General features: G+C 42.7%; 2 protein-coding genes and 1 long non-coding RNA gene across 3 annotated transcripts; 2 read left to right on the forward strand and 1 right to left on the reverse strand.

The window, feature by feature from the left end:
* Nucleotides 1-1,302: 1,302 nt before the first annotated feature.
* On the forward strand, nucleotides 1,303-11,600 carry LOC136431301 (gamma-butyrobetaine dioxygenase-like). The gene is made up of 8 exons (XM_066422629.1): nucleotides 1,303-1,600; nucleotides 1,783-1,882; nucleotides 2,931-3,058; nucleotides 3,986-4,188; nucleotides 4,774-4,885; nucleotides 5,699-5,895; nucleotides 10,576-10,742; nucleotides 11,348-11,600. Exons 1-8 carry the CDS (start codon nucleotides 1,457-1,459, stop codon nucleotides 11,500-11,502), a joined length of 1,206 nt encoding a protein of 401 aa, XP_066278726.1. The 5' UTR covers nucleotides 1,303-1,456; the 3' UTR covers nucleotides 11,503-11,600.
* Nucleotides 6,500-9,418, reverse strand: LOC136431302 (uncharacterized). The gene is made up of 2 exons (XR_010755020.1): nucleotides 7,459-9,418; nucleotides 6,500-7,286 (listed from the first exon to the last, which is right to left on the reverse strand). It is a non-coding gene; the product is annotated as an uncharacterized lncRNA (long non-coding RNA).
* A 2,830-nt stretch (nucleotides 11,601-14,430) lies between the features above and the next one.
* LOC136429528 (zinc finger and BTB domain-containing protein 17-like) lies at nucleotides 14,431-18,987 on the forward strand. The gene is made up of 3 exons (XM_066419360.1): nucleotides 14,431-14,849; nucleotides 16,619-18,071; nucleotides 18,739-18,987. Exons 1-3 carry the CDS (start codon nucleotides 14,710-14,712, stop codon nucleotides 18,985-18,987), a joined length of 1,842 nt encoding a protein of 613 aa, XP_066275457.1. The 5' UTR covers nucleotides 14,431-14,709.
* The last annotated feature ends 137 nt before the right edge of the window (nucleotides 18,988-19,124 follow it).

The raw sequence follows: 19,124 nt of genomic DNA on the forward strand, positions 1-19,124 counted from the left end.
GAACTTGGCCTCCGTTTTCACAACATCTACACACCTGCAAGAAATCATGAAGATCCATCAACGTTTCCGTCACTTTTTTTGCCTGCATACAAACACAAAAAAGTCCGCTGTAGTACTGTTGAAAAACGCAAGGTGAACCATTTTCGAAATTGACCTTCCTTTGCACAACCACTACACATCTACCAAAAATCATAAAGATTCATTGAAGTTTTCTTGAGTTATACTCCTGACCTACATTCAGACCCACCCAACAGATTTTTTAACCGAAAACATAATCTTCTCCGAGTACAAGTACTCGGAGAAGATAATTACCGTCGCCAAGCAGGTTATATTTACCTTCGTCAATAAGGTTATGTTTTGGATAGCGTTTGTGTGTGTGTGTGTGCAGTCGAACCGCAGAGCTCTATGCGCAGCATTCTCTAAGACGGCGTTCGCCGGGTCACAGCTGGACCCGGGTTGAACCCTGTTGCATGGGTGTAAACAGCTACCTGTGGTGCAAAAGACCTCAGACCCACATAATGTTTACACTTTTATCATATCTACAGGGCTTGCCCAGTACAGCCATGTAGGTATTTCGTGCATTGTAAAATGACAGCGAACGCTGTGGCCTTCAAAATATCAGAATATTTGGTCAGTTTATTTGTGCTTGTCTTATTTACAGTTCACCTGGATCCAACTAGATATTAACATCGCGTGATAGCCCATTTCCTCACCTTTAGATTGATGCCAAAGTCCCTTGGATAATTTTACCGGAACCAGTTTTGCCCCCCAAAAAAACTGCGTCAATACCTACTTTGCGGTGGTGAAATTTCTGCCTAGCTGTTCCTACCGATGCTTTGGCATTTGGCAGAAGCTCTCCTGTGCTTTGGATACATTTTGATACATTTTGCGTGGCATAACCAAACCCATTTCTCGGCATTAGAAGCTTTGTAAACGCAGCTACCATATGCAATATAATAAGTGACATGATAACAGTCAAGTACAGACAGACAGAGATTTTAGTACAAGGTACCTAATCTTTAAAAGATAGTCAAATTTGAAGTCAATCATTCAAAATCCTGCGTTCGAACAATTAGTTAGAGATTAACGCGTTCTAGGGTAACCTGCGGTTTGACTGGGACGGTCCATTGCATAAGAACAAGTAGATAAAACCACCTTTAAATAACTAATGAGAAACTGAATTGAAAACTGGTCCAACGAGCCCTTGCTGTTCAAAGCGGGTTACACCTAGGTTAATCTACAAAAGATGGCGTTTGTTTCGGCCTTGAGGGGTACGCGTCCACGTTTGCTCACGTCATTCAGCAAACTACCGGGCAGCATTTCCGTGACAAATGCAAGCATCGCGAGGTCCCTGGCAACTGCATTTGCGCTAAAACCGCTGGTGGGCTACCAAATTCGGCCCCTGTTTGTCGGCAGGTCGCGAGTCCTTTACGTTACACATGAAGGAACGCGTGGTATGTCCCAGGGTCATACCAAGACTTCACCGGGTAAAAGGGTCGAAAAGGCGACAGCGGTTGACACTGAAGAGGTCTTGAAGGTGGAATGGTCCACGGGAGGGGTGAGCAAGTACCCATATGTCTGGCTGAGGGACAACTGTCAGGTGGGTGAGTCTATTTACGTTGGAATTTTCCATTATAGTCTGTACGTGTCTAGATACCAACCACTTAGTAAGCAATGGTTCTCGTACCAGAAATGCATCGATCTGTGTTAATCAAGCTGTCTAATTGTCTCAGGTCATCATTGCTAGCTTTTTTTCTCACTTTATGTTCGGACCAATACCAGTGCCCCAAGTGTTTCGCGGCGGAACACAACAATCGTCGGATCATGACGTCAGACATTGACCTTGACGTCGCTCCCGTCACAACGGAGGTGTCGGATAAAGGTCAGTGACCCGACAGGAGCGACTGCTTCTTGTCTTAATCAAGCCGAAACCTACCTACATTCTGGGAGAGGAGTTGGGATTTTCCTTCTTTCCTTTCTATTCATTACTGTGGTGCTACGTTGTCTTTCGGCGTTTCCATAACCATGTAGCTACATACCGAGGCTTATACAGTAATTATGGTATCGCAACCAGCCCCGTCTAGACATGTTTTTCCGCCTAGGTGCACTCTTATCATTTTAATCCTTTCGCCGAGAAGGTTATGTTTTGCACAGCGTTCGTGTGCGTGTGTGTACACGATAACTCGAGAATGCCTAAATGGATTGACTTTATACTTGGTAGGTGAGTAGGTCTTTGTGAGACCACGAAGTTATTAGAGTTTGGACCCCCTAGCAGCTTTCTGTGGTACTGCAGCGGAACTTCCGGTTTTGATATCTCGTGTTCTGGACATGATATGGGCATGTCTTTTTAGTGATAAATAGTTCTTGGACGGGAGAGTAATTCATGTAGGTTTTGCCCCTCTAGCGACTTTTTTTGGGTCTGCAGGAGCCGGGTTCGTCTCAAATTTTGAAGAAAAAACAACAACTCAAGAAGAAGTTGACGAATCGTCATGACATTCGGTATGTAGATAGCTTAAGTGGTGATTGACAAAATCGTAAGTTAATTATGCAAATCAGGATATAATTTGCATAATTAATTAGGAAAATTTATAAATCCGCTGCTTTTCATTATAGGACTTTCAAACACGTGACATGTGTAACCGAGAAAGAGAGGAATACTAATAGATATGAATTGTGCCAATGAATAACTTATTTGCATAGTTAATTGCAAAATACTATATTCCGTTGCTAAGATAAGACTCTCATACTTCGAACAACTTGTATTATTTGGTTAGAGAAGATGGTCAACTGACATAATTCATGCAAATGAGGTCCTTATTTGCGTAACAAAAATTTGTGGAATGCCACTTGAAAAGGTTAACATCAATCAGCGAAGGTATGGGGTCGTACAACTTTTCGTGTTGTTCAAACTTTACTTTTGCCTTTTTCAGATGGAGGGAGCAGTCTGTACGTGACTTGGCCGGACGGACACCGGAGCCAGTACGACTGGCAGTGGCTGCGGGACCGATGCTTCAGTCCGCAGGCCAGGGCGGACAGGGAGAAACAATGGAAGAATAAGGTGGAAGAAAAGAGCCCCCCACCCTCGTCTTACATTTGTAGCCAATCGCAAGCGCATGCATGAACATGACAATACTTGACGTCTTTTGAACGTCCATAGCTTAACAATACGTCACTTATGAACACGTAAGAAACAAGAAAAGCTGGCAGGGATAAAGCATGGTTATGGCGCGGCTAGCTCTAGCTCCTGGTTGTGTGAAAAAAAGAAACTCCAAATATCCTATGACCATAGCACTTGCAGAAAACAGCCCTCAAATTTTGAAGCTCGGCTGCAGTACCTTAGGTACCCGCTAGAAGGCCCATTATCGAACATGACCTTCCTTTCTGTAAACCCTACCCACCCACTAAATATCATGCAGAACCATCGACAGCTTCTCGAGTTATGTTGGCGACATACAAATACACAAAGCCCGCTGCAGTACCGACGGAAAATTCCAGGGGCCAATTTTTTAAGTTGACCTCCGTTCTTACGACCGCTCCTCACCTACCGAGTGTTGGAACTCGTACTTGTCGGCAAGTACGAAGCTGAAATTTCAATCTGACATGTTGTGTACCAAGATGTCTCTACCCTCACATCTGTTTATAAATAACAATCATTAGTCTTGTTCATAAGATCCGAAGTGTGAAAATCGCCATGGGTCCTGGCATTTTTGCTGCATACGATATTCAATGCACTGGTAACCTGAAAATAGATGATTGAGCTTCAGAAGGATGACGGCTGAGACGCGACGATTTACCGCTTTCGACCTTTTATTCAAAAGTCTTCATCACAATCAAATGGCAGCCTGAAACTTTTAGCGCTCGTCCACCCGCTTCGTACAATGTCAATGTGGGCAAATTTGATAGATATGGCACATTTTCTCAACGTTTGTACAACGAAGTATATTTGTAAATATTTTCAGAAACTTCTATTCATTTGTATTTTCAGAAACAACTGTGGGGGGCAGACATCGCAGCAAACCTGCCAACATTTGACTTTCCCGCACTCTTGACAGACGACCGAGCCTTGTACGACTTCCTGTACGGCCTGGACACCGTCGGCCTCGTTCTGGTGCAAAACGTGCCACGTCACCTCGGCCAGGTGGAGAAACTGGCCAATCGCGTGTCGTTTCTCAAACAGAATGTCTACGGGCAAGTGTCTCGTTTGACATTTTTTTTTAAATTTCGCTTTAGGCCACTATCCGCACATTGTACTTCTTGATTTAGATTCAGCTTTTAAGGACAACAATAAGACAGCTGACTCACCTATTGTATAGTAAATGAATTTGCGACCAGGAAGGCTTCGGCCATTTGATTCTGCACTTCACACTCATTCATACATTCATCCATTCATTCATTCATTCAATCAATCATTAATCCATTCTCTCTCGTACTTTATTCCTCCATTGGGTGGGCATTGCATAGCTGAAGTATTTACAAAGGGGGCGTCCTGACACTTAACATGTGGCATATAGCGATCCTGTTTTATAAAATGAATTATATTCCTATATTGTATTCATGTTTACAATCTTTTGGAGGGCAGGTGAACGAACCTGCCAGGGGTATCCCATGCCCCACACGTCTAGTCTACCGGTGACCATTGGGACACTAAAAATCATTCAATCAGATCTATCATATCATATCTATAAAACTGTCTTTTCTCACGTAATCTATGTAATCTTCATTCATTCATTCGTTCTTTCATTCATTCATTCATCCATTCATTCATCTTTTCAGGGCTGAGATCGTTGTGAAGAGCAAACCTGACGACGTTCGTACGAGCGAGGCCGACTCCACTCGCCACCTGGAAATACACAACGACGAGCCTTACTACAGCTACGCACCTGGCGTGCGTTCCAGTTTAAATCGTCTTCACTTCATTAATCATCTATTCGGGGTGGATACCGGTTCGCTGGACCTGATTCGGACCTTTATAACATTCAAGAACCGAGTCCAAAACATGAATGCCTAAAACCTGAGTCCGAAAAAAGCTGAACAAAATACAAATATATGTTTCTATTTTTTTTTATAAAAAGTGTTTTGAGTCTCCCCTCTGACAAAAAAGGCATTTAAAATAAGTGCAACATTCAAATATCAAACACTGGTTTATCTTGAAAGTCTTCTCACCAAGAAACTTTTATGGTTGTGCGTGTCAGTACCTAATCTTGGACTTGGACCTTATTAAGCCAAACCGGTATCCACCCCTAATATCTATCCATAGTGTTGGTATAAAACCTGGTTCTGCTAGTTCTTTCCTTAGTCGCTGACGAAAGATATAGCTGATGCTGTCTGAAACGTCTGACTGTTTCAGAATTTTATCCAGTTGCTTGAGTAACTATTTTTGGCGTATCCTATTAACTGGATGTCTAACCTTAACGTTCCAGTTTCAGGCTAGCCCGTTGGACGGTAAAGAAGACACGAAACATAAAATATCATGATATCACAAACACGGAATACGGTATAAGGTCAGAGATTTGCCATTCATTGTTTAGACAGGTAATACAAGTTTCCACGTTAATGTACTCCTTGATAGAAGATGCAGGGATATATTGAAACACACCTTTCATAGATCCTAATACAATTGACGGTCAAAATAACGTATTGCTATTGATAGAATCCATACTTGAAAAGCATTTGTCCTGGTCACACAATCGTCTCACAGGTTCAGCTGCTGCACTACATCGAGCAGACCAAGGGGGAGGGGGGCACGAGTCTACTCGTGGACAGTTTCAACGCCGCGTACCAACTCAAGGAAGAGGATCCAGAGGCCTTTTGGCTCCTCACCACCTTCAAGGTCCATTTTATCCATAAGAAGGCCAAACACAAGGCCCACATAAGGAATATCTGCCAAATCATCAGGTGAGCAAGATATTTATCTATCTTACACTGCACGAAATGGCCTCGTTTCCCGGCGTATACGTACTGGGATTTTTCTGTATTTTTGTCGGATACTGACGGATACTGACGGATACATGCGGATTCGTGTAAGGTATCCGACTATTTCCGCACCGGTATATGGAATATTTCCTGAAGAATCCGAAAGTAAGGGATTTTCGACGAATACGGAGCCGTACACTGTACGGAAATGCCTCCGATCCTGACGGATACGAACAGGAATTTTTCTGTATTTTTGGCGGATACTGACGGATACATGCGGATTCGTGTAACGTATCCGACTATTTCCGCACCGGTATATGGAATATTTCCTGAAGAATCCGAAAGTAAGGGATTTTCGACGAATACGGAGCCGTACACTGTACGGAAATGCCTCCGATCCTGACGGATACGAACAGGAATTTTTCTGTATTTTTGGCGGATACTGACGGATACTGACGGATTCGTGTAACGTATCCGACTATTTCCGCACCGGTATATGGAATATTTCCTGAAGAATCCGAAAGTAAGGGATTTTCGACGAATACGGAGCCGTACACTGTACGGAAATGCCACAGATCCTGACGGATGCGTACAGGGATTTTTCTGTATTTTGAAGAAAATGGTGAATACTGACGGATACAGGTGGACAAAACAACGAATCCGTAACGGATCCGACTAAGTGCTTCCATTCCTAATTTAACTATACCCAAAACATCATTTTGAATGACAGGAAGTTTGGGAAAGCCTGTATGTAACATATGTATCATTTCATATCTCAACATAATGTATTTCTAAGTTCAAAAACTATCAAATACAATACAATACGGAAGTACTATGTGGCTAAATGATCCATTTCATTTGAGACAGGCTGAGGGACATCCACATACTCAAAGCACCACTGCATATGCAGGTTAATGTCGGTAAATTGGGGTTGTGCAAGCACAATGTTCTGAAAAATTATGAAATGTATTACAATTAACACCATCACAACATTGTGGTAATATTTACTACTGTATAGTGCCCTTGGACCAAAATCATCTACATGTTCTAAATATTCCACTAAAGTAATAAAAGCCTTATTTGTGGCCAGCTCTTCGTCTAAAAGCCATCAGATACAATTGTTTCAAATACAGAGGTTGAAAATAGAAAGTAACATTATACTGTCTGAAGAACTCCCATGATGACACGCCACATTTTAAACGTAAGTAGCATATGCCGTGGAACTGCATGTGTATAATCGTCCTCTCCCCATTCTCTGACTACATCTGAGTTCACTTCTTCCATGCACTCTTGGTAAGGGACAGGCAAGGCTGATTTCTTCTGTATCTGCATGTTGGACTCAGCTTGGAGTCCATCTTGTGATGAACCAGTTCCTATATGATAAAACCAAATGATGAATAAATATCAATTCACGTATTTAAGGAACATGTCACATGATTTTGACATGGGCTTCGTTTCATCACAGCAGCTACAAAAAACACGGGACAATGGATATCCATCATGCCTCTCTCAGCTAACATTGAAGTGTACCGATGATGGACTTACCAAAGGAGCCTGAGGTACTCAGCAGCTGAGCATCTGACAGTTGATTGCTTTGTTCCCAGCCAAGGTCCTCACAATATGTGCTGCATTTGTGAAGGAAGTATCTGCCGATGCTGTACTGGATATATATATATAAATGGAAACAATGACAAATATTAAACATATCACATACTCGCATGTGTAAAAAAATGAATCTGGGCATCGTTGAATTGACTACGTAAAACTTACATCTATAACTTGAATATGATATTGATCAAACATGCACAGCTATAACTGAATGAAATAATCACTGAGGCACACTACTGCCTCCTTATAAGTTCTAGTTCACTATCAACAAACTGTGGGATCTTTGTGGGACAAATACTTATGACATTTTCTTCCCTTCCATATCTTTAATTATCTTTCCCTCCACTGCTTGCTATTTTGTATCTGAAACGTTAACCAGACACACATGTCTGATGACCATTGGCAAGAATGAACAAATTGAAATTTTAAATTTCCTAGATCCTAACGCGGTAAAAGGGCAGGTCGGCTGGAGAATTCTTATGGTCATGCGAATGCGATGATATGTCAAGCCACAATAGGAGGATAACTGACGTCAAAACTAGTTAGAAACGGGAATTTTTCAATTTGTACTTACCAAAGGGCAGTCCCTCAAAATGATGAATCAACTCCCTACCAGCGTTTACAAGGGGGGAGGGGGGCGACGAATATTGCATGCACGAAGAAGACAACGTCGCAATTCCGTGCGTTTGAGTTTACACCGAATTCCCTTCGACTCTCAAGTCACTCAAAAATCACTGGTCGACCATGGTAGACTCTGGCGATGCCATGTTAAGCACAGAAGGTGATGAAACGCCGTTCTTGTCTGTGCTGTTAACCGAAAGAAAACCGTTAACGTTTGTCGCGCCCAGAAGTGTCTTGTGGGTAATTTGGATATCCGACACGAATCCGTGTTCCGTACACGTCAGGATCCGAGACAGCTCATGACTTCTAACATATTGGCAAATCTGAACTTCTAACATATTGGCAAATACATAAAAAAATGAAAGATCCGAGTAGATATTTTATCTGTACCCGAAACGTATCCAGACGTATACGGCATCAGAATTGCTGGATCTGAGGTGTTCCTGGTATTTGTCCGAATTTGCTCGGAAACGTTCCGTATCTGTACCCGAAACATATGAAGGATCCAGACGTATACGGCGCGGGAATTGTCGGATCTGAGGTGCATCGGATCCAATCGGAAACGTTCCGTATCTGCTATGATGCGCAATTCCGGATCTGTTGGATTCGTCAGGATCTGAGATCATGCCGCGTGCCGTGCAGTGTGTATTTGTTGGTCAGGATCCGAAGCAACTACCGACAAACAATCCGAACATCTCTGCCATATTGACAAATATCTAGAAACGAAGGATCCGCGCAAATATCCTCAGGTATCCGACGCGCATCACGGATCCAGACGTATACGGCGTCGGAATTGCCGGATCTGAGGTGTACCTGGTAATTGTCTGAATTTGCTCGGAAACGTTCCGTATCTGTACCCGAAACGTATGAAGGATCCAGACGTATACGGCGCCGGAATTGTCTGATCTGAGGTGCATCGGATCTAATCGGAAACGTTCCGCATCTGCTATGATGCGCAATTCCGGATCTGCTGGATTCGTCAGGAAATGAGATCATGCCGTGCCGTGTGTATTTATTCGTCAGGATCCGAAGCAACTACCGACATACCAACAATCCGAACATTCCAAATATCAAAAAACGAGGGATCCGCGCAAATATCTTCGGGTATCCGAGGCGCATCACGAATCCAGAAGAATACGGCGTCGGAATTGGTCGGATCTGCGGGCACTTCAGTATCCGAGCAGTGAACTGGGATTTTTCCGGATTCGCTCGGAAACGCCATGAGGCCCGATTCCGGATACGTCGGATCCGTCAGGATACGTGGCCATTTCGTGCAGTGTTATAAGTGTCAATCTATCTATCATATTTTTTTAGACGTCTGAATTTGTGATGATATTCACAAGCATGCGGTGCAAAGTAAAGCATTGCTAGCAAACTTTACAACTAAGGTCAACTTTGGGGCAAACTTATTTTTCAACTAGGGTTCCACGACCTGATACCTTCTCCGACTGATGTTATCCTTTTCAAGTGGTATATCACACATGATTTCCGTTTAATATGCAAATAAGGACATAATTTGCATGAATTATGTCAGTTGACGATCTTCTCTAACAAAATAATAAGTTGTTCAAAAGTATGAAAGTCTTATTTTAGCAAAGAAGGCTATTGTACCATTTCCTCATTAATTATGTTAATGAGGCCCTAATTTGCATGATTTATGTCTAATAATGTCCACATTTACTTAACTTCCAAATGCTGCAAGAGTGAAATCCCCATTACTTGCTTGCTTATGTCGAGACCTTCCAGTCACGAGTCGAGATGGTCATTATTTACCACTATGGAATATGATATTTTGCGATTAATTATGCAAACTAGGTATTCATTTGCATCATTGATATCTATCGATATTTTTCTTTCTCAGATACACATGCCACGTGTTTGAGAACCCTATAAGAGACTGTGCAGCGGATTTATAAACGTTCCTCATTTATTATTGAAATTAGCTCCTGATTTGCATAATTTGCAGATAATTTTCTCAATCATTACTCCACCTATCTACGTACCAAAAATCATGACGATCCGTCAAACCCTTCCTGGGTTATTCTCTTTCGAAGTTTCAAACAAAATCGGCACCTGCTGTTCAGAACCTGTTCCGAACATGACTTACTCTCCCTCCCAAGACATATCTACCACTTAAAAATCATGACCATGGCATGTTCAGAACACGAGATATCGAAACCGGAATTTCCGCTGCAATATCATAGCAAGTCGCTAGGGGGTCTCACAAAGACCTACCCACCTACCAAATATGAAGACAGTTCAGGCATTCTCGGTTAATCGTGTTCACAGAAGGACACACATACACACACAAACAGACACACACACAAATACACACACACACACACGAACGCTGTGCAAAACATGACCTTCTCGACAAAGCTAATTTTGAAACAAAACGAACGTTAAAACTGTACTATATTACATCTGCCGCAGCTTGGACGATCAGGGTGAGGTTCAGCGTGTGAACTACATGATGATCGCGCGGGACTCTATCATGGACGTACCCCTGGACCAGGTCAAGCCGTTCCACCGGGCCCTGAAGGCCTTCAACGCCCTCCTCTACCACCCCGAGAACTGTCTTCATCTCAAGATGAGAGCAGGTGAGGCGACAAGTTCACTAGTATTCTAAAAAAATACGGCTTTTGGTGGCAAATATGCCAATGTTGTCACATTGGCGCTCCAAATCCGTATGTGTTTTTGGCACACCGTCTGTAACAGATTAGCCGAGATGCTCGCGGTGGGAGTCACTCCACCGTTGTGGTATCATATAAGTACCTTTCCCAAAGGCAAGGGCACAACTGAACAATTTGAAAAATAGGCATGTGTTTCTCTGAACCTCTTCAATAATGACAGAAACATAAATAAACTGCTTTCAACTTGTCAGTATCTTTATTCAAAGAACATAACTAGGTTTCCTACCGCCAAACTCCCTTCATAACTCTCTGCCTGCCTGAATGATCTGTTGCATATTAGTTACGCTGCTCCAATGTGTCAATTTGGTCACATTTGGTGTTGCATGAGGCCATGAGCTCAGGAGATCAGTGACAAAATACGCACATACTTGGTGTAAATTTCTATCGGTACAGTACCGGTACTTCATGATCCGGTATTTTGGACCTGTACCTAATCATTTTTACGGTACAGTACCGGTACACAGTTCCGGTACGCAGCACTAGTGTGCATCGTCTGCTCTCTCTCCCGCCAGGGGAAATGTACGCCGTGGACAACGGGCGGACCCTGCACGGCCGCACGGCCTTCAACCCGGCGGACGGCGTCAGGCACCTGCGCGGCGGCTACCTAGACTGGGACGGGGTCTACTCCCGCATGCGCGTGCTCAAGGAAGACCTAGGCATCCAGTAGTAGCCATGTAATAGCTAGAACCGATTATTTATCATATTTACCTAGTTAAGAAAACAGTTTAGTGAAAATACTGCAGGAAGACCTAGGCATCCAGTAGTAGCCAGCTAGAACCGATTATTTATCATCACTTACTTAGTTCAGAAAATCAGTTTAGTGAAAATACTGCAGGAAGATCTAGGCATCCAGTAGTAAGCTTTGTAAACTTTATTCAGTCTTTACAACTTCGCAGGTTTAATTTGTAAACCTGAATTGCGTTGAAAATTTACACAACAACAAGTCAACATTACATAAGAAAATGAGCCATCAAAACAACACAGAAGCAAATCACACTTGACACAGTAGCCAGACAATAGCTAGAACCGATTATTTATCATATTTACTTAGTTCAGAAAATCAGCTTAGTGAAAATACTGCAGGAAGATCTAGGCATCCAGTAGTAGTCAGGCAATAGCTATAACGTTGGGTAACATAAATTCGTGGGGTACTTAAATTCGGGATTTTTCGAAAACGGGGTATTTAGGGATATGTGCTAGATGCAACATCAGTAATACCGCTAGAAATGCAAACTTGACAGACTAACGTATTCAGAACACTGTCTGAAAAGCTTCGATAAGCATGCATTAGAAGGCGACGAAGACAAAGACTCTCCGTCCCTTATTGGAACAGTCTGAGGGCTTCGTGGGAGAATCACACTGCATCGTTGTCGGCTGGTCTATAAGCCACAAATGTCACACCCGCTTCCTGCTAAACACAATCATTTACAAGACAACTTATTTTCTTAAAATTGCTGACCTGCAATTGGACTCTAAGTGTGAACAATCATCAAAACCCCTCTTTGTTGCTACAACCTACGGCACGTGTATTTTCCCGCCGCCATATCATTACCCAGAATCCTGTTGTCAAGCAGACGACAAAGGTTTGTGAGGAACACTTTTTTGTCTAAATGTTGCGTGTGATTGTGGACTGAGGACGATATTTTCCTCAAAGTTTGCTCCTAACACAACAAGGAATACATGGACACAGTAGTATTATCAATGCTACGGCATCCAGCTAACTTGCCATGAATAATGAACACGTTGCCATGACGGTGGATGTCGACTTTGACGTTCTATAGCTACCGACTCAACACACGGGTTGTTCCCGTAGGCCTGATGTGTGCGGTACGGCCGTTTTTTCGTTGTCAAAGTTTTTTTACTTGGACACGTCTATATCCATAGCATTCTCCTCAAGCCAAGGATGGAACGAATAGCTGCTGTATAAAATGTGATTAGCGGTAAGATATTCAAGACGAATCTTCTCTCCCGAATTAATGTGCCCCCCTGTCCGACAGCACCGTCATTGTGAGTGCGGCGGACGGTAGTTTCAAGTTGAAATATTATGGTGTCAGCACGACTAGAGACAAAATCTACCATATATATGATTAGTGCAAAGATAGTACATGATACTGACAGAATAATAGAAAAAAAGGATGGTTTATTGTTCTGCTAGATTGATTTCAGTCAACCATTGTCGGAAAAATCCCGAATTTATGTTACCCAACGTTATATAATATATAATAATATTTGCATATTTTTCATATTTACAGAAAATGGCAGAAAAAGGTGATAATCGAAATAGTGGCGATAGTAGTCTTGCTCGGTTATTTCATTATCTTAGTAGTAGATGAAATGAAGAAGTTAATCGTTTTCTGGTGAATCACTGTGATATTTATGAGGTTTATTGAAACTCCATTTCGTGAAATAATGTGACAAACCGGCGCTATGACATTAACCTTCTCCCTGCTGCCTAACTCTGTAACCAATAGCGAATTGGGTGTAAAGCGGCTACTTCAGTGTGCTAAAGGTTAATTCACCACAAGAAGAATTGTGATCTTTTTGTTGCGACAACGTTTCTACCTATCGCTATCGAATGTCAGCGTAGTTATCACGCTTTTTGAAAATAACATATTTTTTTCAACTAAAACATAGATAAATAGATAACTCTAAATGGCTGCTAATATCTATTTAGTTTTTGATTTTACAGAAAATAAACTTAGGGGGGGAATGAAAATATTGTATTATTTAGCCGTCTAACGATGCAGTTGGTTGCTCCGCAATATGACGTTATCATCCCACAGCAATTGGCTCGCGGGCATGAGTTTGCAAATAAAGATTATGAGTATTATCTGGTCTTATCTTTATCATCATTATTATTATTGCAGTAAGGGACTTCACTCATTATAAGTAGCATGGTAACAAATTATTGACATAACAGGGTGGCTAACGTAAGAAGGTATAAGACGATCGTAATGATTATTGTGCCAAGCATGGAAAACAGGATTGAACGATGGTGAACGATGGTGTGTGCAAACTTTATATGGTCGAGTGTGTGTTTCTTGATGTTTGTGTAAACGTTTCTGGTCTAAAGAAATGAGAGTTAGGCAACCCAAGCTACTTTAACCTCCTTGGGCAACCCAAGCAATATTAGGGCCCGAAAATTTGATTTTCAAAATCAATTTATTTAGTAATTTCTATAACGGTTACATGATTAGTTCAAACAACACTAACGTTAGCACAATGTATAGCAACATCCATTATGCAAAAATATGACATCGTTGTGATGTGAGAACTCACTGAAAATCGTGGCCGGAGTTTCTGTAGGCTCTTGAAACTATGGGGATAATCATACAGCCTGATTTTGCGAGGTTTTAAGATGCTCAAAGTATGAAGTTATTACAAAAATGTGTAAAATAATACCATAAAGATTTCAGCATTTTTTTAAATTTCTATTTTTTGGGGCCCTAATATTGCTTTGGTTGCCTTTAATGTTAGGTTCCCTTCACCGCCAGCCAACCAGACATTCAAACAAACAACAGCTGTAAAAGTAACATAAACTTTAAGCGAAAAAAAACGTGACTTTAACTTAAAAATTTGCCAAGAGAAGGTCAAGATTTGTATTGATGACGTCATGGTTTTACCTCAAACCTCGTTCCCAGTATTCCGTGCCAACCAAAACAAGTATGGCGGCGGGTTCGCCGATTCTGTGCCGGGAAGAATGAACACATCTGAGGGTTTGATCGGTCAGAAAATCTCCGACAAGCCTTTCTAACGCTACAGGGTAAACCATAGAGCTAATCTGGGTAGCAGGTTTGCTTACGGGATGTAGATTTAGTCAGATTCTGAGGCGACGATCGTTCAAAATATCGTCTGATTTTTTGGAGCGGCCATCATGACGGAATCGAACGTGTCGGAGCGAGCCTCGCACCGCTTCCCCGACCACTGCTCCACCCTGCTGCGGAGGCTACACGAGCTCCGCCGCCGAGACATCCTCTGCGACGTCACGGTCAGCGTGGAGGGGAGAAACTTCAGGTATTTGTCCGATCTTTCCTTTCCCGGTCTTGTGTTTCCGAATGAATGAATGACAGGTTTACACAGCCCAGAGGGGGCGGGGTCATTGACCTACTAAGGGTATTTAAATCGAACATAATGAGATTAAAGACCCGTGTTAAACAGAGACATGCGAGATTGGGGTCACACCTTAGCCCAGCTAGGATGTCATTTTTTCCCACACCTATACGTTCAATACTCAAGACATGACTGAGGGCCTGCATGGGGGGTCCCGACAACGCTCTACGCTAAATTCGGAGGGCCGGCTAGGTAATACGCTAAATTGAGAAAGCCTCTCTACGCTCTACGCTAAATTCAGAAAAGCCTCCCTACGCTCTACGCTAAATTATGGAGTGGTCGGCAACGCTCTACGTAAAATTAAAACGGCCGATTACGCTCTACATAAAAGGGGCATGCAGGCCCTCATGACTGCTGTCCGTTCTAGGAAATGAAAATAAGGCCACAGCATCTAAATTTTATGGATGACATCCTCCGCAGACTCCAAAACTAATGAGATAGGGCGAGAAAAAAACAAGGCGCTAAAAAAAAACAAGATTCCTATATTTTCAAATTCATATGCAATGGAACACCTGGGCAGCAACTATATTCAACTGGGTATTCATATGGAACACCCTGTCAACACATGCCATCAAATGCGAGCAATTGAGCCTCAAGTTTGCGGGATCATATCAAACAATTACACAACAAAGAAAGCCTTTGTCGGACATATCATCGGAGGCAATGAAATTTTTTTTTTTCGAAATCAGGCGAAAATTAATGAGCGCGCTGATGTCATCCATAAAATTTACTTGCTGTGGCCTAAGGGGGAAATACAAGACACCCCCCTCCAAATTATATTTTCATTTCATAGACATAGACCTACATGTAATAACGTTATCCAACCTTCCCAATGGCATACAGGTCAGATATTATCTGCCTATAGGTTGGAAGGGAGCCCCGCTTATGTAATTTTTCTGTCATGTAACGTTAGCTCTTAAAATTGTAGATACTGCATACCTTATTATTTCTGTTGAAATATGGACAGGATCCATAAGAACTTGACAGCCTAATATTGAGAAGAATGTCAAACCGAATACAAATATATTGAAGGACAGGCAAGCTACATTATGATGATTTGACCCTGACAAGTTGCAGTGTGACAACACAGATTTTGGCTTAAAATTATGAGAACAAATATCTAACAAGGAATACCATTATCTCATATTGCAAGGTTGTTTTTCTTTAAGCCCAACCTTAAAGGGATCATTATCGTTAACAGTAAAAATGCTTTTGGGTTCATTGGTGAAAAATATTAATCTTATTAATAAAACAATGCAATAGCACGAGGTGTGAGGATATGGCTGGAGAGCTTTTTGCGAAAATGAAAGAACTTTATCTTCATCTTTTCTTTGACTTTGTGCATGGCAAAAAAAGTACTGTAAACGCCTTTAAGTTTGCAGTGATTTAAATTTGTCATCATCCTTCGCGAGCATCAAGAAATGATGCATTGCGGCTACAGACATGCCTATACGTAGCTACTAGTAGGTTGATTTGTGGTGGGGAGAAAATGAAGTATTTGCAGTGATTTTATGTGTATAGTTGCGCTGTAGCCACATGATTGATACTGTACAGTAATGCAAACACCGGTCACCACACAAACTGAATAGAAAACCACCGTGAAAATTTCAACAATCACAGTATTTGAAAAGTTCAGGGCAACTCTGATTGTGTATCATCTTTTTCTTTTCTAGATGTCATAAAGCCATCTTGGCAGTGTGCAGTGGGTATTTCCGAAGTTTGTTCACTGCCAACAACAATAACACGAGCATCGCGTTACCTGGCATGAACGCAAACATCGTGGAGGACATCTTGAACTACATGTACACTGGAGAGCTCCAACTGGAAACGCAGCACATGACGGCCTACCTAGATGTGGCAAGCTACCTCGAGATCCCCGCCATCGTCGAGTTGTGTGATGCAGTTTACAAGAACACTGCCAGTCACACTTCTCCGGAGGACGCCATGATGCGCTCCTCTGATCGTAACCTGTTCACCGCGTTCGGTGCGAAAGCTCCCATGTGGCAGAGTGATCGGGAAAGAAACTCCAAGGAAGATTTCACCTGGAACTTTGTCAACACCTCAGAGGGGCAGATTGCTATACTTAAGGATGTAGAAGAAGGAGGTAGTGAGAAGAAGATTGATGACAAGCAGTCTAACGGAGGCATCTTAAGACCAGAAGAAAACAGCGGTCTGATCATGCAATCCCAGGGCTCACCGCAAGAGGGCACTTCTAGTTCGGAAATGTTTGCCAAAACTGATGGCAAAGATCCTGCTAAAGGCAAACTGGGGAAACGAAAGACCTTGAAAAAGTTCAAGCTGAAAGAACTGAAAGTAAAACTAGTACCTCTCTACAGTGTCAGGAAGAAGAAGACACAGGATGGTGGGGCGGAGAGAGAGGAACACCAACGAAAGGAATCGGACAGTAGCAGCGCATCATGCTCTTTGGAGACAGTCGAAATCTCGAAGTGGGTCGATACTGAGAACATGTGTGACGAACAGAGTGGGGATTTCTGGAGCAGTGTCGGGAACCAAAGTGACGACGACAGACTTATCAATAGGCAAGCAGAAGAACAATGTACACTGGACAGCGTCGGGGAAGTTTCTATACATTCTACGTCCGAGGACTCATCCCGTGAGCAAGACTGTGGGGCACTCGGTGGGGAAGCTGACGCTAAACCCAGGCTCCTTAAGATTGACGTAGCCTCCTTAACAGGAGGAGGTAAAAGGAGAATCAAGAGGGAACCGAGTATGACCATGGCCTTTCTGTCAAGCCCCGGGGGACGGTTTGACGGTAACGCTAGCACGAGCTCAAGCAGTAACAGCTCTCCAGAGCCGACGGTTTCTGACCCGCTGGGGAAGAGGCGTACGTGCAGGATCTGCCTCATCACCTTGCGGGACCAGGAGGAGAAATCCCTCCACCTTCACACGGTCCACTTCGACCGTTTCACCAACAAGTGGCAGTGCCCGTATTGCGACAACAGCTACACCGCCAGTAACAACTTGCAGAAGCACTGCGTGAAGGAGCACGGGCTGCCGCCCGGTGCGCCGAAGGGGGAGCGCTGTCGATGCCTGATCTGTCACGCACGGTTTGACAGCCAGGAGGAGAAGACCAGACACCTCCATGCTGAACACTTCAACCAACAGGTATGTTAACCTCTGAACCCTTGTCCTGCTGACGTTTTTCATACTTATTACTTTCATTAGTCAACTTATTAGTCATTATCTACGTATCTACAGTTGAAAGTCACTTAATTGTTATTAGTAGTTAGTCATTAGTTGTTACAGTCATTAGCTGTCATTTATTCTTAATCCTTTGTTAGTTGTTCTATTCATCCAGTGGTCATCTATGAAGTCTTTATCATTTACTTTGTTTTACTTATTGGTTGTTATGTAATTGCTTTTGTTGATGTATCTATTACTTACTTTTTCTAATTTCAGTCTTGTTTTATTTATTATACTCAGATAAGGGGGAGACCTTATTGGTCTCTTTCTCACCCCTGTCTCCAGCTTTAAATTGTTTCTGTCCCACTCATTGTTTGGGAGCCAATTTTGTAATTTTCATTGTTGAATCTGCCATTTTAATTTAAGCTTTAAAAATGCATTTTCATCAGTTTCATCTCAAGAAATTGATTTTTGGGGGATGGAAGGGGTTGAATTTTTTTTCGTCCCAGCAAGCAAATTTCTGTCCTGGGACGGAAGGATTGGTCCTGGAGACAGTCCTGCTAATGAGTCTTTTCCTTTCTTCTTGAAACTGTACATTGTGTTTTTAACTTGTGCAAAATAAAAGTATATTTATACAACACATGTACAGGTCCAGAAGTGGGAGTGCCCCTTCTGCAGCCACTCCTACACGGCCAACAACAACCTGAAGAAGCACTGCAACAAGGTGCACTACAAGCTCTGCCTGGTGGAGTGTCCCGTCTGTGGGAAGGAGCTGAAGGACAAGCAGCGTCTGAAGGAGCACATGTACTCTCACACGGGGGAGAAGCCCTATGTGTGTACCACCTGCAGCAAGAGGTTCACCTGCCATACAGGTGAGAATGGGAGGGAGGGGGAGTGAGAGAGAGAGAGGGAGAGAGAAAGAGAGAGAGAGGGAGAAGGGAACAGGGGAGGAACTGAGAAACAAGCAGCATCTGAAAGAGCACATGTACTCTCACACCGGGGAGAAGCCCTACATGTGTCCCACCTGCAGCAAGA

The sequence above is a fragment of the Branchiostoma lanceolatum genome, chromosome 3, assembly GCF_035083965.1.
Source record: "Branchiostoma lanceolatum isolate klBraLanc5 chromosome 3, klBraLanc5.hap2, whole genome shotgun sequence".
NCBI classification, from domain to species: domain Eukaryota; kingdom Metazoa; phylum Chordata; class Leptocardii; order Amphioxiformes; family Branchiostomatidae; genus Branchiostoma; species Branchiostoma lanceolatum.